Here is an 18,637-nt window from a genome sequence, read left to right as displayed (position 1 = left end):
CAATTTGACGTTCATCAAATTAATCACCGGCGGTCAAAGGGTTAAAATACTAGTTTTATTAAACAATGTCTCTGGTTCTTTTTTTTGGAGTACAGAAAGAATTTATCACCTTTTAAGGTTAAGCTGAAACAGTTCAATACACTCTGAACGAGGGCTTAGGGATATGGCTCTATTGACACCAGAGCAACGGCGCTCGCTTTAATATTGAGCTTTAAAAAGCGCAATATCATTATAAGTAATAGCTATTATTTTTAGTTTCAAATTGCTTTTCTACATTATCATTGCCAGTTTTAATTAATATATTAATTTAATAAAGTTTACGTTACTCTTTGTTGTTGTAAATTGAGATTTCTCATTTGTAAAACGGATCAGCAAACATTGTTTTACATAAACAAACTTTGGTACAAGAAATTGTACCCTAAGTTTGTTTTGTTATCAGACGTTTTCTATTGGTAGAGATAGAAAAAATGGAATTTCGTTGTAAGCTACGCAAATTCACCATGATTGCCAAATATGATTTTTAATATCGAAATTTTACATATAGACATTCCAATTTTATTAATTGTGATTGAGCGGTGATAAATTATTTAATTAAACTCTACCTGTCTCCGCTGAACTGAGACCTTGGCGTAGTACAGCTGATTCTGACCGGATGCTGAATTAAAGGAAAAATAATATTACCAACAAGGCTAGCTGCGCTCTACCTATGAAACTAGTTTAGTTTTTTCCGTCATAATATGTAGTTTTTTTTTTCTTTGACAAATCAGAGATATCAATATTTTGGTTTCAGAAAGTCACGGTTAGCCAGATATCAAATTTAATTATATCTAAAGTAATAGATTGCAAAAAAAATATATATGTGTAATCGACAACTTCATCATCATCAATCTGCCCTTATTCCTAGGGTCAGGTTCAGCACAGTATGTACTACTCCTCCATACATCTCTATCAGCCGTCATATCTGAATTAATCGACAACAACTAGAACAAAACTTAAAGGTCACAGATATTAAAATATTAAGTAATATTATCAGGTGCAAATCTAAGCCAGTTTACTAATCTTTGGTTGACATGAAGTTAGAGCCTTCAGTAAGTTAGGGGTGATTAAGGCTTAGTAGTAGTTGGCAATCGATGAGCCGATAGTGTTGTATGCAAGTAGTACATGATACTCTGCAGCAAGGTTAGAAATGTTCAAAGACCAACTGGTTGGTTGACTTCACGCACGTCTTTGAATCTTCGCAGATAATTGTAGGTTGCATCACGATGTTTTCCTTTACCGTAAGAACTAAAATTGAAAAGTATCTTGTGCTCAGATTAAATGTTGCATAGTTAAGTAGCAGCCAAGTGTAAACGCTTGCGCTATTGTTACTGTTCAACATAAAGCAATTCATTTTATATGTATTTGTATCGTTAATATATGTTGATCAAAATAAATAGTATCGTTTTATATGTTCAAGGTCAAATTGAAGTATATAATAAGACACGATATACAAGGACTTTGTATCTTTTTGTTATATATTTTTATTTATTAATAACTAGCTTTATCCCGCGACTCCGTCCGCGCGGAATAAAAAATAGAAAACGGGGTAAAAATTATCCTATGTCCGTTTCCTGGTTCTAAGCAACCTGCCCACCAATTTTCAGTCAAATCGATTCAGCCGTTCTTGAGTTATAAATAGTGTAACTAACACGACTTTCTTTTTTATATATAGATATCATTCGTAAAATGTCTAGTATCTCCTGTTTGTAGTATTTTGTATACAAGTATACATAACCAACTCTCGGTGGCTCCAATGGAATGCAACTAAAAATTTTGGCCATGTCACTGATCACAAAATTAATTATGCACTTCGAAAAAAGTGTGAAGTAAGTATTATATACAGAGCGAACGTGGGTGATCCCACCCTTACGAAATGTTTGCAATAATCACAAAGTCAAAATTATCATTTACGACATTATTACGTCTTCATTTTCGTAATATCGTCCTATGAAAAGATCAATATGAGACGGCCATACCTTATAGCGTCGGAGTGAATCGATACTTCGAATAGATATGGGTGTGCTCCTTTATATTATCCCTATTCGATTACATCAGCCTTAAGTTACGGTCTGACTCCTAGTTATAAGGGTGACAAGTTTACATGTTATTAAAATGGAACCAACAGTTTCCACGGCCGACACACTCATATCCTTTAAAACACAGAGATACAGAGTTATGTTTTGTACACGTATTTCATCAGTAGAAACTCAGCGTAATGAAGTACAGTCAAATATCTTAAGTCTCGACAACTTAATTCTGCATTCACGCCAAAGTCTTTAGTAGCGGTTTCGGTATCCGCTTCACTTTTACGGATCGTAATGTCCGAAAAGCAGAGGTTACCTTTGATGTCTTTTTTTTTGCAATATAATGAGGAGTCATTATTATAGATATGTTAATATAATTATGAAATGAACTAATACCAAAGCTCTTAAACTATAGAAATTCGATGACAAGTCTGTAAATGAATCCTAACAGCATCGAAAAGCAGTGGGAGAGGCGCCTCACTTCCGTAACAAAAGCGGCCCTCTCTAAAAGGTGCTTCCCAAAGCGATCTACGACTTTCTCTTATTATCTTTTTAAGATACACCGGATTTTGTAGTTTTCGTTTTGTTTTATGTCTTTAAAGTTTTCTAATAGGTTTTTCGTAATTTTATTCATAATATTATTAATTCATTTAAAATGTTCCTAAACACGATCTTCTGGGGATCTTAAGCTTTTGCGTCATTCGAACTTGTAGCTCCTAAACTACGATTATAGTGAATATACCAAGATTATAATGTGAATTGTTGTCTTATTTTGTGTGAAAGGTCAAATTGATTGCTGATATAAAATCAATATCATCTATGTACCGTTTATGTAATAATTGCATCCAAAGATTTCAATTAGGAAAGGGATCAAAATAACTCTGCCTGCTATCCGCAGGAAAGCAGAAATCTAACATTTTTATTTTACGTTTGTAGAGGATGAGGTTATTGGTCTTTGTTAATATAACCTGTTCATTTATCAATTGGCGCTAGCTTTATATTTGAACTCATCCTAGTACACTCTTTTTTTTACTGCAAGTTGCAACTCTGTGACTCCTTCAGTGTTATACATTAGTGTCATATGTTGTACATCATAGATATGTCTTTATCTATTTTAGCTATATCTGCTCGATAACCTTTTAGGGCGCAGTTTCATTAGTTGATAACTCAATCGTTATAGAGCATGCATGGAATTCCCGCATACGGTCTAACGACCAACGAAAATGATCGGTTTTCGCATGCGAGAGATATGGCATGCGTGAACAGGAAATCTCCCCACCACGCATGCTTACGACTAATGAAACTGCGCCTTTAATGCTGTACAAATTATGCAATAAAATATTTTAATAAATAGCTTTTGATATGATGCATTTCTTATCGCTTCTATTCTGAAACAAACTAATTAAATATCTAGCTGTTAGTCTATTTTTCTACACTGTTTGTATCCCTGTATTTGTAACAAGATGCCAGTCTCGCTATAAAATGTGTTTACATTGTTATACGTTCATTGTTTCTCCTTCAGATTTTTGTGCCAACGTAATTGTAGTCTATATTAATCTGGAGTATTGAATAATTATAGGTTTCAATGGCGAGCGTACTGTCCACTGAAATATTCCTTTCAACCTTATATAAGCTCGCGCGCCATTATAGGTTACCAACAGTTATTTATTACAGGTGCGTTCTAAATTTAAAAATATGAACTGCTATTACCGCCATTTTGCAGTACTCGTACACTATAAGAAAGGTTATTTCAATAAGGTTTGATACTGAAAGTGTTTGCAGTTTTAGGTTATATTTGCAACCGGTGTGATAATTCTTATTTTTGTAAGTGGTTTTCCGTAATAAATTTCTAAAAGTGGACAGCGTTACATTAAAAAAATATATATGAAAAAATAGTAGCGAGCTTGGACCACGTGTTCGGAGCAACACTGCTGGCAGCCGCGAGGGAAAACTGACTCATCAATTGCCGAGAGCGCGTAAAGAAATATCTCCGTTTATACACACGCTGAAACGATCGTTTGATAAAGTAGGTACACAAATAATTTCGATTGTTTTTTTTTCAATGGCAATAACCTTAAGAAATCGCATCGAAATTGCACAGTCTATATCGAACGTTGCGTATTAAAAATAAAACTGCGAGTGACATGCGCGGACGCACTTGCGCACCGGTATTCAACAATCATGTTTAAAAGAATATCTTTATTTAGCCTGAATATAACACGAGAATATTGAGAACAAATGCATCCGGGTAATCTCCGAAACGGCTGGACAGATTTTGATAGCTAACGAGTAGGTAACTGATGTATGCGGGCATATTGTAAGCTACTTTTTCAAAATTCCGTTAGATCGCTAGTAATAAATATAATTGTTGCAGACTGGACATTTACGTCGGTCCGGAAGTCTAACTTATGTGACAAGATACCGTTGAAAAGTGCTTACGTTCGAACGGAAATAGTATTTTTCTTAGTATGTCCATTTATGCAAATCGCCGTCCACTACACTAAAGAAATCCTATGTCTGTGCCTGTTTTTAGCGATCTAGTCTCCGACATTATTGTAATTGTTTGTATTCATAAAGTAAATATAGACTTGAATTTACACTTAGTAAAAGTAAGGAGTATTTTTACCTTATGTTGAGTTGGAATCTTTTGAATCATTGTTTTATGTGAAAATGATCAACTGTATAAATAACATTGAACTAAGGCAGACATGCAAACATGGAGCCGTTAAACATAGATTTAATATCTTTTAAGCTCTATAACTTTTTAGCTTCAGCTTGACTGGTTATAATTTTTTTTAATAAGATCCTTTAAGGAAATGATAAATAGACCACAACGCCATTCTACTTGGTAACTGTCTACGTAAAATGTTCGATGAAGAAAAAAAATTAAAGATCGACAAAATTATCTGACCCGGTGGGCACTAGTGAAACTAAATTTTGATATCTCACTCGTACCTTGACAATAGTAAAAAACTGTCACAAGATCCTTATCGTATTGTAGCTGTCCTGTGTGCTATTTCTTTTATGTAATTTATATACCTATACTAGCTTTTACCCGCGACTCCGTCCGCGCGGAATAAAAAATAAAAAACGGGGTAAAAATTATCCTATGTCCGTTTCCTGGTTCTAAGCTACCTGCTCACCAATTTTCAGTCAAATCGATTCAGCCGTTCTTGAGTTATAAATAGTGTAACTAACACGACTTTCTTTTATATATATAGATAATAGCACTTCTGTCACTGGGCCACAAAGAGTTATCTCACTATATACTTACAACGTCTGACCACTGACATCTATAAATATCGTTCGGGAAACCCAGCAGTCTGAACACCCGGTAAGGGCAGACGGAAAGAGGTCAAGCGCGAGTTCGCTAAAGTTTTACTATTTTAAACAGCCCTGACACAGCCAGAGATAGGATGACGGAGAAACGTAGACTTCGATTTAACTTAACATGAAGAGAATTAAACTACCTACTCATAAAACTTATTTCGTAAGTACATGTACATGTTAACTTTTTTACTTCGCTTGAATTCGACGAGCCGGTTTCGAAATCCCTCCCATAGTCGCCATTGACCGAAGAAGCCCTACACATTTGAAGAGGGTAACACTAGTTCTGACTGGCTTTTTTCAAGCTGTATCATCATTATGATGAATCGATAGAAATATTAATTAAAATATGACATTTCAGTATACTTACTCGACAGATCTGAACAGAAACTGTCGGAGTTTTTTTATATTTTTTTTTATATCATAAGGTGGCAAACGAGCAAACGGCCACTTGGATTCGCCGTAATAGCGAGACAACCGTTGCCCATAGACATCCGCAAATGCAGATGCGTTGCCTACCTTTAATCAACAGAGAAGGGGACGCACAGAAAGAGAATATTTGCCCTTCCTATGTGTCCACTCTTCCGCCAAATCCACTTTCCCATCCCATTCTTTCCTAATAAGAAAAGATTGTGAAGGGGAAGAGGACTAAAATTAGACCTCCGGCACCACACTCATCAGACGAAACGCGGAATTGCTTCCACTTCACGCCTGTCTTCTGTGTGGTCGTGGTATTTCACCGTACGAGCCGACCAATTCGTGCAACTGATGTTGTTGCTGACGTCTACCACTGTTACAATGTATAGTATAAAGGATGCACCTATGCTCTTAATGCCATTTATTATTTGAAATTAGATAGAGCATTTCCTTTTTTAACTATATTTTAAAACTAAATAAATTGCAATATCCACTAATAATTTATTACTGTTGGCCATTACCTTTTCATTCGAACAAAAAAAAATGTTTGCATAGCGTTATTGTTTGATTTACGAGCATATGTCGAATGGTGAGCGTATGCTCTATGGACTTTTGCTGATGAACAAATTTCGACCGAGTCCGTACAGCACAGGTGTGTACTCAGCCTTCGAATGACAAGCTGTTTGTATATATCAGAGACGTATTCTTCAACGCAATCAACAAGTATCGTTTTAATAAGACGTATATTTTCTAATCTTATGGCACAGACCGAGATGCCAATCACTTCTCACAATGTTTTGGGAAATTTAGCTTCTCAAAGAATACGTTTGCTTGTAAAAGTTTTTCATTGATTGTGAATCAATCGATGTCGGTTATTTAGATTGCTGATTCAATATTGTTTTATTGGTAAGAGTGAGTATGCCAACACTTACCAATAAATATCGTGCATTGCGGCCAGAGTTATTAATTCTAGTATCATGTCAAAATACCTATGAAGTAAATAAGTTCACAGATTATATTAGGGCAAGTATATTTAATCTTAGAGTTTTGGGATAAGAGGACATAGGTTAAAAATCGAGTGTTTTCGTGCAATAAAAGTTCACTTGGTGCATATAGCTTTACTCCTTTTATTTAAAAGCAAATGATTGTGACTTTGAAAGGCACCGCGATACTATCGATAGTAACGATTGTCGAGGTTACATGAGGGCAATGTTCCGCACCTTCTACTCTTAAATAGATGTTACCGTGAACTACACTGCCGAAACTAATGTACTAAAACAAATTTTTACCTCTCTGACTTTGAAAGAAAATGAGGTGGATGATAATATGTTTGTCAAAGTGTTTCCGCAGTGAAACTCCATGGTCTGATGTCCAGTTTTCATGACTTGACGCTCTATAGAATAGATTCATATGTGAATAACGGTCACTGCAGTAGGTTCAGATCTTTATAAATATATAAAATCTAGCTAAAAATGTTTTAGGTTTTGAATATATTTTAATCAAGGCAATTTTACTATGCAGTCTCTTCACGTTTAACAATTAAATGCGTACACGGTCTGTAAAGGTGATTTACTATTCTTGAATATTAATTCCTTAGACTATTATTGTTTTACTATTAATGTATACGTGAAGTGGATGCGGAAAACTGTTAACACTAATTCGGAAAAATTGTAGACAAGCAATAGGCATAGGTAAAAGAAAAATAAATTTAATTTAAGGATTTTTAATAGTAAATCAGTTGCACCTTGCTAATGGTCATTTTTCGCAAATTCAAACCTTCAAGATGTAACAGGATATCTAAAATTAGTCAATCTATTTAACCCAAGTTCTGTATTATCATATTAGTTGCTAGAAGCAATTTGTCTCCTTCTTAGCTTATCGACAAAATTATCCCAAATCAACTATCGAAGAAGAAAGCCTTGTAAGAGAGATTAGAGGCATTTTTTAGACATTTTTCTTAATTTGTGTTTTTTTGTTGTATAGGCATCGGCAAGTTGTCGGGCGAGGGCAAGCACCTCGCGGATCCAGAGGTGCTGCGGCGGTTGACGTCGTCTGTGTCTTGCGCGCTGGACGAGGCGGCGGCCGCGCTGACGCGCATGCGCAGCGACCAGCCCCCCGCGCACCACCGTCACCACCACCAGGACAAACCGTAAGTAACACATATGTAGTTGTAAACATCGCTTGGAATGAGCTGCACGGGCAAATAATTAAATTCCCTTACCACTTGTTTAGAATATCGTTCTGCAAATTGTCACCATAACAGCTATAATTACGTTTTTAGCCTAATTTTATTTTGAGAGTCAATTTATTTCAGTTATGTCAATTTATCGACTAAACAATGGTTTTAGTGATGGGCAGATTTTTGTTTAAAAAAATTAACTAAAAAATATTTAATTCATATTCTAAAAAAATATTTATACGTTAGTTTATTAATAAACACGTCCCTAAATAAATGATCAAACGGAAAGAGTGCATGTTGCACAACACAAACAGTCCTTCAGTTGATTGCTAAACCGGTTTCTCTCCCATGGATAACATCTCCGGGTAATGACTACAGTTTCCACGGTAGCAACGGATTAACAAACGCGACGTGATTTCGTTCAAATAAAAATGCCTTCAAGAACATCCAATCAAATTTATTTTAACTAAAAAGCTTATTTAAATCGGAATAATTGTGTTAAATATACGAAAAATAACATGTTTATATAGGAAATTAAATTAAACAAACACCTGAATACATTAGTAATATCTGCTGTAGTAAGTTGCTGCACTAGTAAGTTAGCTTCGGACACATCTGGAACTTTCCACAGGACCCTTGTATATCACAGCATATGACGTCACGCAACAAAAAAAAATTGCAGATAATGTAATTGTCGGTTGTTCGAATGTTAACGCGTATATCCCTTTAGTACAAGCGATTATTTTTGATTGGCTAATGTTTTGATCAGAGCTTAATGACTTCAGTCTTTGTACACTCTCTCTCTCTCTCTCTCTCTCTCTGCATTGATTCCTGCTAGTCTCAACTTGTCTTTGTGATTTTTTCTCTTAAAATGTTCTTTCGTTTCATACACTGTTTGTTCATAAATCTAGTTCGTTACATATCTTTTCATTATAATATTAGTATAGATTAGTATGTTTTTCGATAAATTTATTAATTGCTGCGTACTTTGTGTGAATAAGCACTGGCTATCTGGCCCCCCGAATGCGTCGCAGCCGACTTAATGCATTGCAAACAAATAAACGACTGCATTGTTTTGGGTCACCTTAGATACGTAACATTACGTTTTTTTTAAGTAGCACAGGATTTATGTTTATGCCGATAGGATGACCATGTTAAATGGATAAGAATATTAAGTTTAACTATGTTTGAAAAAACCTTGTAAAATTGTAACTTTTTGGTTATAATATTGATACGCCGTTATTGAAACATCTGTACAAAAGCATTGTTATCTTTCCTTCTTCAAGGATAATGAAAAGAATATATTTTTACACTGTTGTTTCGCTAGTGAAAACCCAGGGTAAAGATAGACGCAAGGTTTCATAACACATAACTTGTCTGCGACGAAAAGCTCTGGAAATTGAATTTATAGCACTTTTAAATGATGAAGCAATTGGAGAAGGATAATACTGCAATATACCAATTGTATGTTTAAGACTTAAAAAAAAAAAAAAGAAAATTTGTTTAGCAAAATTTATTGTAAAGACACTTAGACAAAACATTCAATTATGTTAAGGATTCAACTAAGATTAGTAATAATTTAAGTTTGATTATCATTGAAACTCTATTTATATGTATGTATGTACTAACCTTGTGTTAAACAAAAGAGGTAAAGTAAAAACATGAAGAATAATCGTGTTAATGGTTTATTTATAGATTTGCGACCTCGACATATTTCACCATTAAGTAATAAATTTATTCCATTTCACAAATAAAGGGAACTGTTGTATCGAACCTGCGAATAATACGCATATACGGGAGCAAGGAATGACGTAAATAGGGTGCATCTCTTAAAAATGGGTGCATCTCTTAAAAATGTGCTCGTTTAAAATGAATGGAAATTACACAGTATCTGGATGGTTGCTAAAAATTTTTTTTAAGTATATATCCCTTATATAAATTATCGTAATCATGTTCAAATACGCCCCACTATTACGTAAATTTGTCGATAAGGCATGAAAACGTTTTTATAAACTATGTTCGTCTACCACCTTCTATTTTGTACCTACTACTTTTTGTCTACAATATTATTAGGAAATTTACTTGTGTCAACTGTTTTTGTATTAATCATTGTAATAATAGATTATTAATTTGAATGACATTTCACAACTATGCAATATGTTTTAACCATATGATGATAATCCGAGATTGAGTCGACGACGCCTCTCGGTACGTTCTCGGTCGAGCACCTCCCGGCTCGTACCGATCGAGGCGCGTCCGACCTGTGATTGTTGAAGCTTTGATCTTATCTGATGTACTAATCGCATACTGTTTACTATTTAATATAAAGCGTGGAGATATAAGCTTGTTTTTCGTCCACAGTACACAATGCTCGCTGAATCTGAACGGCGGCGTGGTGGTGACGGGCGTAGGTGTGGGCGCAGACGGCGCGCCCTCGCTGGCGGAGGCGTGCTCCGATGGCGACGTAGGCACCGTGCGCAAGCTGCTAACCGAGGGCCGGTCCGTTCACGAGACCACGGAGGAGGGCGAGTCTCTCCTCTCTCTTGCCTGTTCAGCGGGCTACTACGAACTAGCTCAGGTGTTGCTCGCTATGCACGCCAGCGTCGAGGACCGCGGCATTAAGGTATGTCCATCTGTTTGTGTAACTAGTTGCATATTATGATGAATATTATTTGTATTTCGTTTGTCTTTCACAACTCGGCTTTCGTCGGCTTTTTTGTCTTTCAGAACATTTGTAATATATTTCAGAGGCAAATTCAGAGGACATCACTTGTTTTTATTTTTGTTAAACGCGACCGATATAGTAGGGAGGGACGTCTTCCGCCATGAAGTCGTCAGGTGGCTGACATAGATGTAGAAACCTTTTTTGTTATTTGGTTTTGATGAATCACATATAGCGTAGTATTCAATTAATCAAATGTGTTTCAATTATATAAGAGATAGTTATGCAACACCTGAGCCTGATTCATCCGATTTTGCGTGTCGGGTTAATGTGATAATTGACACAGGTGTCTGCCTTTATTTTTATCTGTACCCCTCGCTACCCATTCCTACCCATTTGTAAAGTAGGTCAACAGTGGTGGTATGTTTTATTCTGCCTGGTTATATTCTGACGCAGAATGCAACATTACAAATATTGGTTCGTTATCGTTAATCTATTTATGAGGAAATATGTTTTGATTTTGTCATATCAGATAAGAATCAATATATATGCTGATGAATTGTCCACAAATTCGATTTCTACGGCAATGTTTACGTTCGTTCATTATTTAATCATGTGTTTCCACTGCCGAAGCATACGTACAAAAACATGATTGTAGGGTTAATTTAGTGTTGAAATTAACGATCAAGTTAACGAACAACTGAGGTTCATATTAACAATCGAAATGTTCAAATATTATAGTTTTATTCTTTTGGTTTTAATACAAGTACAATCATGAATACCTACTTGAAAAGAATAATGTACAAGGTAATTGTAGAAAAATATTTTTTGTATGGGATTGAAAGGTAATTGCAAATTGTTGGGTAATAAATAAGATAAAATTAGTAAATACCGTCAGCAAGTGATTGGGAAATTGCTATGAGGATGAGAAGAATATTGAAAGGAATGCGGCGAAAACGAGTGAGTTGTCATTTTTTGATGCTATCTGAAGTTTGTTGTATGTGATTAAGTTGTATACAAGTTATTGTTGTGAATTTAATGTAAATAAACTGAGCAATATTACTTCGTATAAGTGTGTGTTGTACGTTTGGTTATATATGTAATGTTTTGTAAGTTTTCTATATTTCCTTATTTGTTGTTTTTTTTTTCTCGTTATGTGTTATATTGGAACTTTTGTTTTTTAATCAGTTTTTATGATTTACCTTCTTCCGATAAGAGGAAAGTCAGTATGTTCGAGTGTTTTCGTGTGTAAACAAACATAATACATATGAAAATCGTACTTATTGACTTGTCATACTAAAAGTTCATACTTGTGATAAATGTTTTAATTGTGTTTATGAATTACTGCAAATGTCAAGTTGTTTCCTATAACTTGAGTTTAGGAGTAATGAAAATAGTAGACGATATCTTTTGTTTCTGCTTCGAGTTTTCGAATCTCATCATCTCCCTCTCGAAGAGATTTTGGCATCTCAATGAAACGGTATGCTTGAAAAATATCATTTAAGTTTTTTTGGTCTTGGTAGTATGTCCGTTTTTGTTGTTGTGCTTGATAAAATAGATTATGTTGTGAGTGTTATTTTTTTATATTATAAGGTGGCAAGTGGCCACCTGAATTCGCCGAAATGGCGAAGTGACCGCTTTCCATAGACGTCCGCAATTGCAGATGCGTTGTCTACCTTTTATCGACGGAGGCGGAGTCGCACTCCTCCATCAAATCCACTTCCCCTTCCCATCTTTTCCTTAAAAGAAAAGGGTGGGAAGGAAAAGAAGACTAAAATTAGGCCTCCGGCACCACACTCATAAGACGAAACGCGGAATTTCTTCCACTTCACGCCTGTCTTCGGTGTTTATGTATGTATTGTATTTATTTGTAGGGCGATTGTACGCCCCTGATGGAGGCTGCGAGCGCGGGGCACGTGGACATAGTGCGGCTGCTGGTGGCGCACGGCGCGGACGTGAACGCGGTGTCGGGCTCCGGCAACACGCCGCTCATGTACGCCTGCGCCGGCGGACACGAGGACTGCGTGCGCGCGCTCCTCGACAATGGCGCTAATGTCGAGGACCACAATGAGAACGGACACACGCCGCTCATGGAGGTGAACTTATACATATAGCATACAATTGCAACTTGTAAAATTAATATGTACATTAGAGTAAGGGAAAAAGAAGTTAGGTGTCTTAATATGCAATGGTTATCGCTGCATTTTATTTATTTAGAATCAATTTACATAAATTACGGTTTTATGTTTTTTTTTTAAATTTCATTATCTTTAAATTGAGTTACTAACATTAGAATATTGTTGAGTATTAACATAACTTAAGGGAGCTATTTTCTATGCTCAGGCGGCGTCTGCCGGTCATGTGGGCGTGGCTAAGATCCTCCTGGAGCACGGTGCGGGCATCAACACGCACTCTAACGAGTTCAAGGAGTCCGCGCTAACGCTGGCCTGTTACAAGGGCCACCTCGATATGGTGCGCTTCCTGCTGGCAGCCGGCGCTGACCGCGAGCACAAGACAGATGAGATGCACACAGCCCTCATGGAGGCCAGCATGGATGGTCATGTCGAAGTCGCTCGTCTGCTGCTCGATTCAGGCGCACAGGTAACAGCTTACTCATCCTCTTCCCTTTAGTTCTCTGTTATAATAATCACACTAAGAAATATACTCGACAGTATAAGTTCTTCATTACGTGGGTGATGTGTTAGGTGAATATGCCGACGGACAGCTTCGAGTCGCCGCTGACGTTGGCGGCGTGTGGCGGACACGTGGAGCTGGCCATGCTGCTGCTGGAGCGCGGCGCCAACATCGAGGAGGTCAACGACGAGGGCTACACACCCCTTATGGAGGCCGCCAGGGAAGGTGAGTTACAACACCCAACAACATACTCGTTTGTTTGAAATTTTGCGTGAAGAGAAAAAATCACAATGTTATAAAAAATATTTTCTTACGATGGTTGTGTTAATTAATTCATGATTTGCTTCCCGGACAATTTTACTGTATAAATGCTCTTCTAAGAATATTTATTTGCTATTCATATTATACTGCAGTATATAAATACAGTGTGAAAAGCACCCATGTCTTAACAAATGGCGCTTGTCACCTCAGGTCACGAGGAGATGGTGGCGCTGCTGCTGGGTCAGGGCGCGGCGATCAACGCGCAGACGGACGAGACGCAGGAGACGGCGCTGACGCTTGCCTGCTGCGGCGGCTTCCTAGAGGTAGCGGACTTCCTCATCAAGGCGGGCGCGGACGCAGAGCTCGGCGCCTCCACGCCGCTCATGGAGGCCTCGCAGGAGGGGCACCTTGAGCTCGTGAGGTTAGTTAAAGTTCTTTTTTATTAATGACAACTATTCTCTTATGAATGACTGAATGTAATTGACACTTGATTTAGCATCTTACAAGTTGTGACTTAAGTTTTCAATTGGATTCATACAGAAGTTGACAGAGACGATTGGTTTGGTACCAGGTATCTGCTGAACGCGGGTGCGGATGTGCACGCGCAGACGCAGACGGGCGACACGGCGCTGACGTACGCGTGCGAGAACGGACACACGGACGTGGCGGATGTGTTGCTGCGCGCCGGCGCCGAGCTCGAGCACGAGAGCGAGGGAGGACGCACCCCGCTCATGAAGGCCTGCCGCGCCGGCCACGTCTGCACCGTGCAGTTCCTCGTCGGCAAGGTGATGTCATGTACTTACTGCCTGGCGATGTCTGGCGGTGGCTCAGGAGAGCGTCGGTGGCTCAGGGGTTAAGCACTTGACTTGCAATCTGCAGGTCCTGGGTTCGAATCCCGCCATGTACCAATGTGTTTTTCGATTTTCGATTTACATATGTACATTTATCCGACGTTCTTACGGTGAAGGAAAACATCGTGATGCAACCTGCACATATCTGAGAAGAAATTCAATGATATGTGTGAAGTCGACCAACCCGCACTTGGCCAGCGTGGTTGACTATGGCCTAGTCACCCCTAACTTGGGGTAGGCTCCGAGCCCCTCGGTGGGGACGTATAGTGAGCTGATGATGATGTCTCATTTCAAAAATATTCAAACTTCACAAGAAAATTAAGCTACAAACTAAATACTATTACTAACAGATGTATTTGTATGTAGGGTGCGGACGTGAACCGCATGACGGCGAACGGCGATCACACGCCGTTGTCTCTTGCGTGCGCGGGCGGGCACGCGGACGTGGTCAAGTTCCTGCTGGCGTGCGACGCCGACCCCTTCCGCAAGCTCAAGGACAACTCCACCACGCTCATCGAGGCCGCCAAGGGCGGGCACACCGCCGTCGTGCAGCTGCTGCTCGACTACCCCCACTCCGTCATGTTGCCCAGAGGTAAATTATTTAATGATGGTCACGGAATTATGTTTGTTTGAAACTTTTATAAAATGTATTATAATGATATCTTGATAAATTTAATATTAACAACAGGTAACCCAGCGATAGAGGATGGTATGGGGTTGAGCAGCGCGCAGGCGGCGGCCCTGGGACTGTCGCACGCGCCGGCTCCGGGCGCACCGGCTCAGCGTGCGCTGCTGCCGGCCGCGCACACGCACACCCATACCCACTCCCACGCCCACGCCCACGCCATCCCCGCCATCTCCGCCCCCGCGCCTGGCCCACCGCCTTCCCCCGCGCCCGCGCCAGTTGCGCTTCCTGCACCGGCCCCGGCGCCCGCGCCCACGCCCGCGCCTACCTCCCTCGCAGCCTTCACCCCCACCCCCGCCACGCCGCCCGCGCAAGCCAAGACTCAGACACCCCTCCCGGCACATGCCCCCGACCTCTCGGCCAACTTTGCTAAAGTTTACCTCGATGGTGAGAAATGTTTGCAACATTAAACATTGATGATACTAAAAAAAATATATTTCTCGATATGTGACCACACAAATAAAATATGTGATGTGAAACAGGTCGTAAAAAGCAAGGAGGCAACGGAAACGGCGCGGCGGCGGCGGGCTTCGACGAGGACGCGCAGGCGGACAGAGCGTTCTATGCGGGCATGATGGCCGCCTTGTGTGTCCCGCACATCCCCACCCCGGCACCGGCGCCCACGCCCACGCCGACGCCTGCGCCCACCGCTGTGGCCACACCAACCGCCACGCCCACGGCTACGCCCCCCGCCGGCAAGCATAAGTGCCCGCGCAAGCAGCGCGTCGCCCCACCCCACTCTGACCACCATCTGCCGCCCCCACCTGATATACTCGAAGAACAGGTGCGTTTTATGATCATTTTCATGCCGCGTATACTAAAAAAAAAATATCAATACTTAAATTTGTTTGTTTTAATGATTTATTTCATCGAAGTGGCTATTTTCTTGATTTCATTTATTTTGTTTGCCTGCTTCCCGCCTTTAGATATGCCATTACAGTATGGCTAAGTGTTCCCCCCCGCCCGGCTTTACGTGGAGCGATCTTAACAAGAAATATAAAAATAAAAACCTAATTGAAAGAAAGCTAAATGTAAGTTGTACTCCATAGAAGCGTAGATTATTAGACCCTAAAGTATTTTAAAAAGAAAAGTTTCCTGTATTCCGTTTAAGTATGTTGCAAGTATTGTTAAATAAATTATAACTTTTATTTTGATGTAAGATTTCTGTTTAACTTAGTATATTAGTCAATAGTAGTAGTTTTTATAAATTTTTCTATGTGTTTTTAATTATTTTTGTTATTTACAGCGAACCGAAGTGCTTACGGGTCAACCTCGAAACACCTCACTGCCTGACTCGGAGAGAAACATGCTCGAAGTAGCTGATCCCTCTGGTAAGTTGACAACTTATAGTAACCCCACGTGGTGTTTAAAACACTAGTAACACATACACATAATTGACTGGTACATCGAATACAGATTACAATCTCTTTAACATGTTCAGTTTCACTGACAAGAATTGTTAGCTCACTTTAATGTGTAAAAATTCTAGCAGCATTGAATGTGTTAAAGTCACTTTTGAACCTACTCAAGTAATGTACGTTTTGCTTCCAACATATGAGTTAAGGGCACTTTTTCTTACATATTACGGTTCAACTCTGCAATTTTTTTTCTTATACAAGTTATTTTTCGTTTAAACGTTTTTAAACTGTGTAAATCATTTATTATATATATGGTACATATTTGGGTTATTGTAAAGGTCCGCCGACGCTCGCCACGTCGGCGCTCCACGCACTGGACATTCAGTTCTGCGCTCAAGGCAAGTCCCACTGCAACCTGTAACTGTACTGTAACCATCCTGCTAATACAATCTGTGTACTTCATTATGTCCTAACTAAAGTGATAGTGTTTCAAATACGACCATTCTTATTACAAATCCTAATATCTCAATATATCTTTTCCAAACAACCGTAACCTACATATAAAATGTAAATAGTGACATGTAGGCAACTTGTGTTTGAACATTATTTGTATTAATAGGAAATATGCATGTTTTTTTTTTAATGAATTCGCTGAAATAACGAGACGACCGTTGCCCATAGACATCCGCAAATGCAGATGCGTTGCCTACCTTTAATCAATGGAGAAGGGGACGCACAGAAAGAGGATATTTGCCCTTCTTATGCGTCCTCTCTTCCACTAAATCCACTTCTCCACTCCATCCCATCCTTTCCTAATAAGTAAAGGGTGGGAAGGAAAAGAGGACTAAATTTAGACCTCCAGCACCACATTCATCAGACTGTACTCGGAATTACTTCCACTTGACGCCTGTATTCTGTGTGGTCGTGGTATTTCACCGGTCGATCCGGCCTATTTGGGCACCCAACAAATGTTGTTGCGGGATCTACCACTTTTAAAATAATAATATATATCTTTTAAAGGTTTCTATTAGTTATAATATAACGATAACACATAAAAAATAAAAACAATTAAGCTAAAAAATAAATAAAACCGCAATCAGTTTCGCGCCGCTTCGACGCGGCCATCTCCGCGGGCCATGCTTGTGACGTCACAGTCACAGTGCATCTGCTCAGATGTCAATTTGTGGTCAATAAAACAATGTGTTTGTTTCACAAAGTTTCCAAAAGTTGAAAAGTGAATTATATTTTATTAAAATTTCATTTTCTCAGTACAAGTTATAATCAATGACTTTCATCTTAAAGCTAATTTCGGTATCCGTACTCGCAGTCCAACAATTAAATAGTGTAGATTTTCTGTACATTGGCAACATTGCGTTATTTTCCACCAATAACTAGTTTACGGAAACGGGAGGATCTTAGAGAGGAAATTTAAAAACCGCCTCTTTTTAGTATTTCACTATTAAATTATATCTAAAAATATTTCATAGATATGATTTTATATCAATAAAACGTTTCATTAACGTGCATATTCCCTATTCGCATACGCTTTGTGTGTCGTGGTTCAATAATAATTAATATTACAATTTATATTCACATTGGTATTCGAATAATAAATAAAACTTTGTTTATTGCAGGTGTTACGACAATTCATCCCCCCGCCACTCCACCGTATCCCCCTCCGCAACATCTGTTCCCAGTGCAGCAACTAGCCACCAACCTCAACCAGGTAAGATTATAAATTAACCAATCTAAGTTCATATGTGTCTTTGTGGCGACAAAATTATAATTGTCTTATCTCTTTAGCACCAACTCGAAGAGTTGCGGCAGCAGCTGTTGCAAATCCAGCATAAGCAACAAGAGGAGCAGCAGCAGCAACAGCACCTGCAACAACAACAGCAGCATCTGCAACAACAGCAGCTCCAGCAGCAGCAGCAGTTGGCGCACCAGCAGCAGTTGCACCAACAACAACACCTGCAACAGCAACAGCACATGCAGCAACAGCAACAGTTGCAACAACATCAGCAGATGCAACAACACCAGCAACAGCAGTTGCAGCAACAACAACTGCAGCAGCAACAGCAGCTGCAACATCACCAGTTACAGCACCAACAAAAGAAACAACAACAACACCAGCAACAACAGCAGCAATTTACTCAAGAACAGCAAAGACCTGAACACTATCTACCACAGGTACGGAGAT

At 39.0% G+C, this 18,637-nt stretch overlaps 1 protein-coding gene across 1 annotated transcript in view; it reads left to right on the top strand.

Moving 5' to 3' along the window:
• LOC106712832 (ankyrin repeat domain-containing protein 17) overlaps window positions 1-18,637 on the top strand; it is a 37,670-nt gene that overhangs the window by 6,084 nt on the left and 12,949 nt on the right. Inside the window, exons 4-17 of the mRNA XM_045679460.1 lie at window positions 7,791-7,956; window positions 10,348-10,609; window positions 12,523-12,744; window positions 12,992-13,249; window positions 13,354-13,507; window positions 13,754-13,964; window positions 14,115-14,328; window positions 14,761-14,986; window positions 15,083-15,466; window positions 15,562-15,863; window positions 16,326-16,410; window positions 16,776-16,835; window positions 18,072-18,163; window positions 18,241-18,627. Coding sequence (XP_045535416.1) covers window positions 7,791-7,956; window positions 10,348-10,609; window positions 12,523-12,744; window positions 12,992-13,249; window positions 13,354-13,507; window positions 13,754-13,964; window positions 14,115-14,328; window positions 14,761-14,986; window positions 15,083-15,466; window positions 15,562-15,863; window positions 16,326-16,410; window positions 16,776-16,835; window positions 18,072-18,163; window positions 18,241-18,627 — 3,023 coding nt within the window. The remainder of the gene's footprint in view (window positions 1-7,790; window positions 7,957-10,347; window positions 10,610-12,522; window positions 12,745-12,991; window positions 13,250-13,353; window positions 13,508-13,753; window positions 13,965-14,114; window positions 14,329-14,760; window positions 14,987-15,082; window positions 15,467-15,561; window positions 15,864-16,325; window positions 16,411-16,775; window positions 16,836-18,071; window positions 18,164-18,240; window positions 18,628-18,637) is intronic.

This window comes from Papilio machaon, chromosome 9 (assembly GCF_912999745.1).
Source record: "Papilio machaon chromosome 9, ilPapMach1.1, whole genome shotgun sequence".
Lineage (NCBI taxonomy): Eukaryota > Metazoa > Arthropoda > Insecta > Lepidoptera > Papilionidae > Papilio > Papilio machaon.
This window is presented reverse-complemented; position numbering and strand designations above follow the sequence as displayed.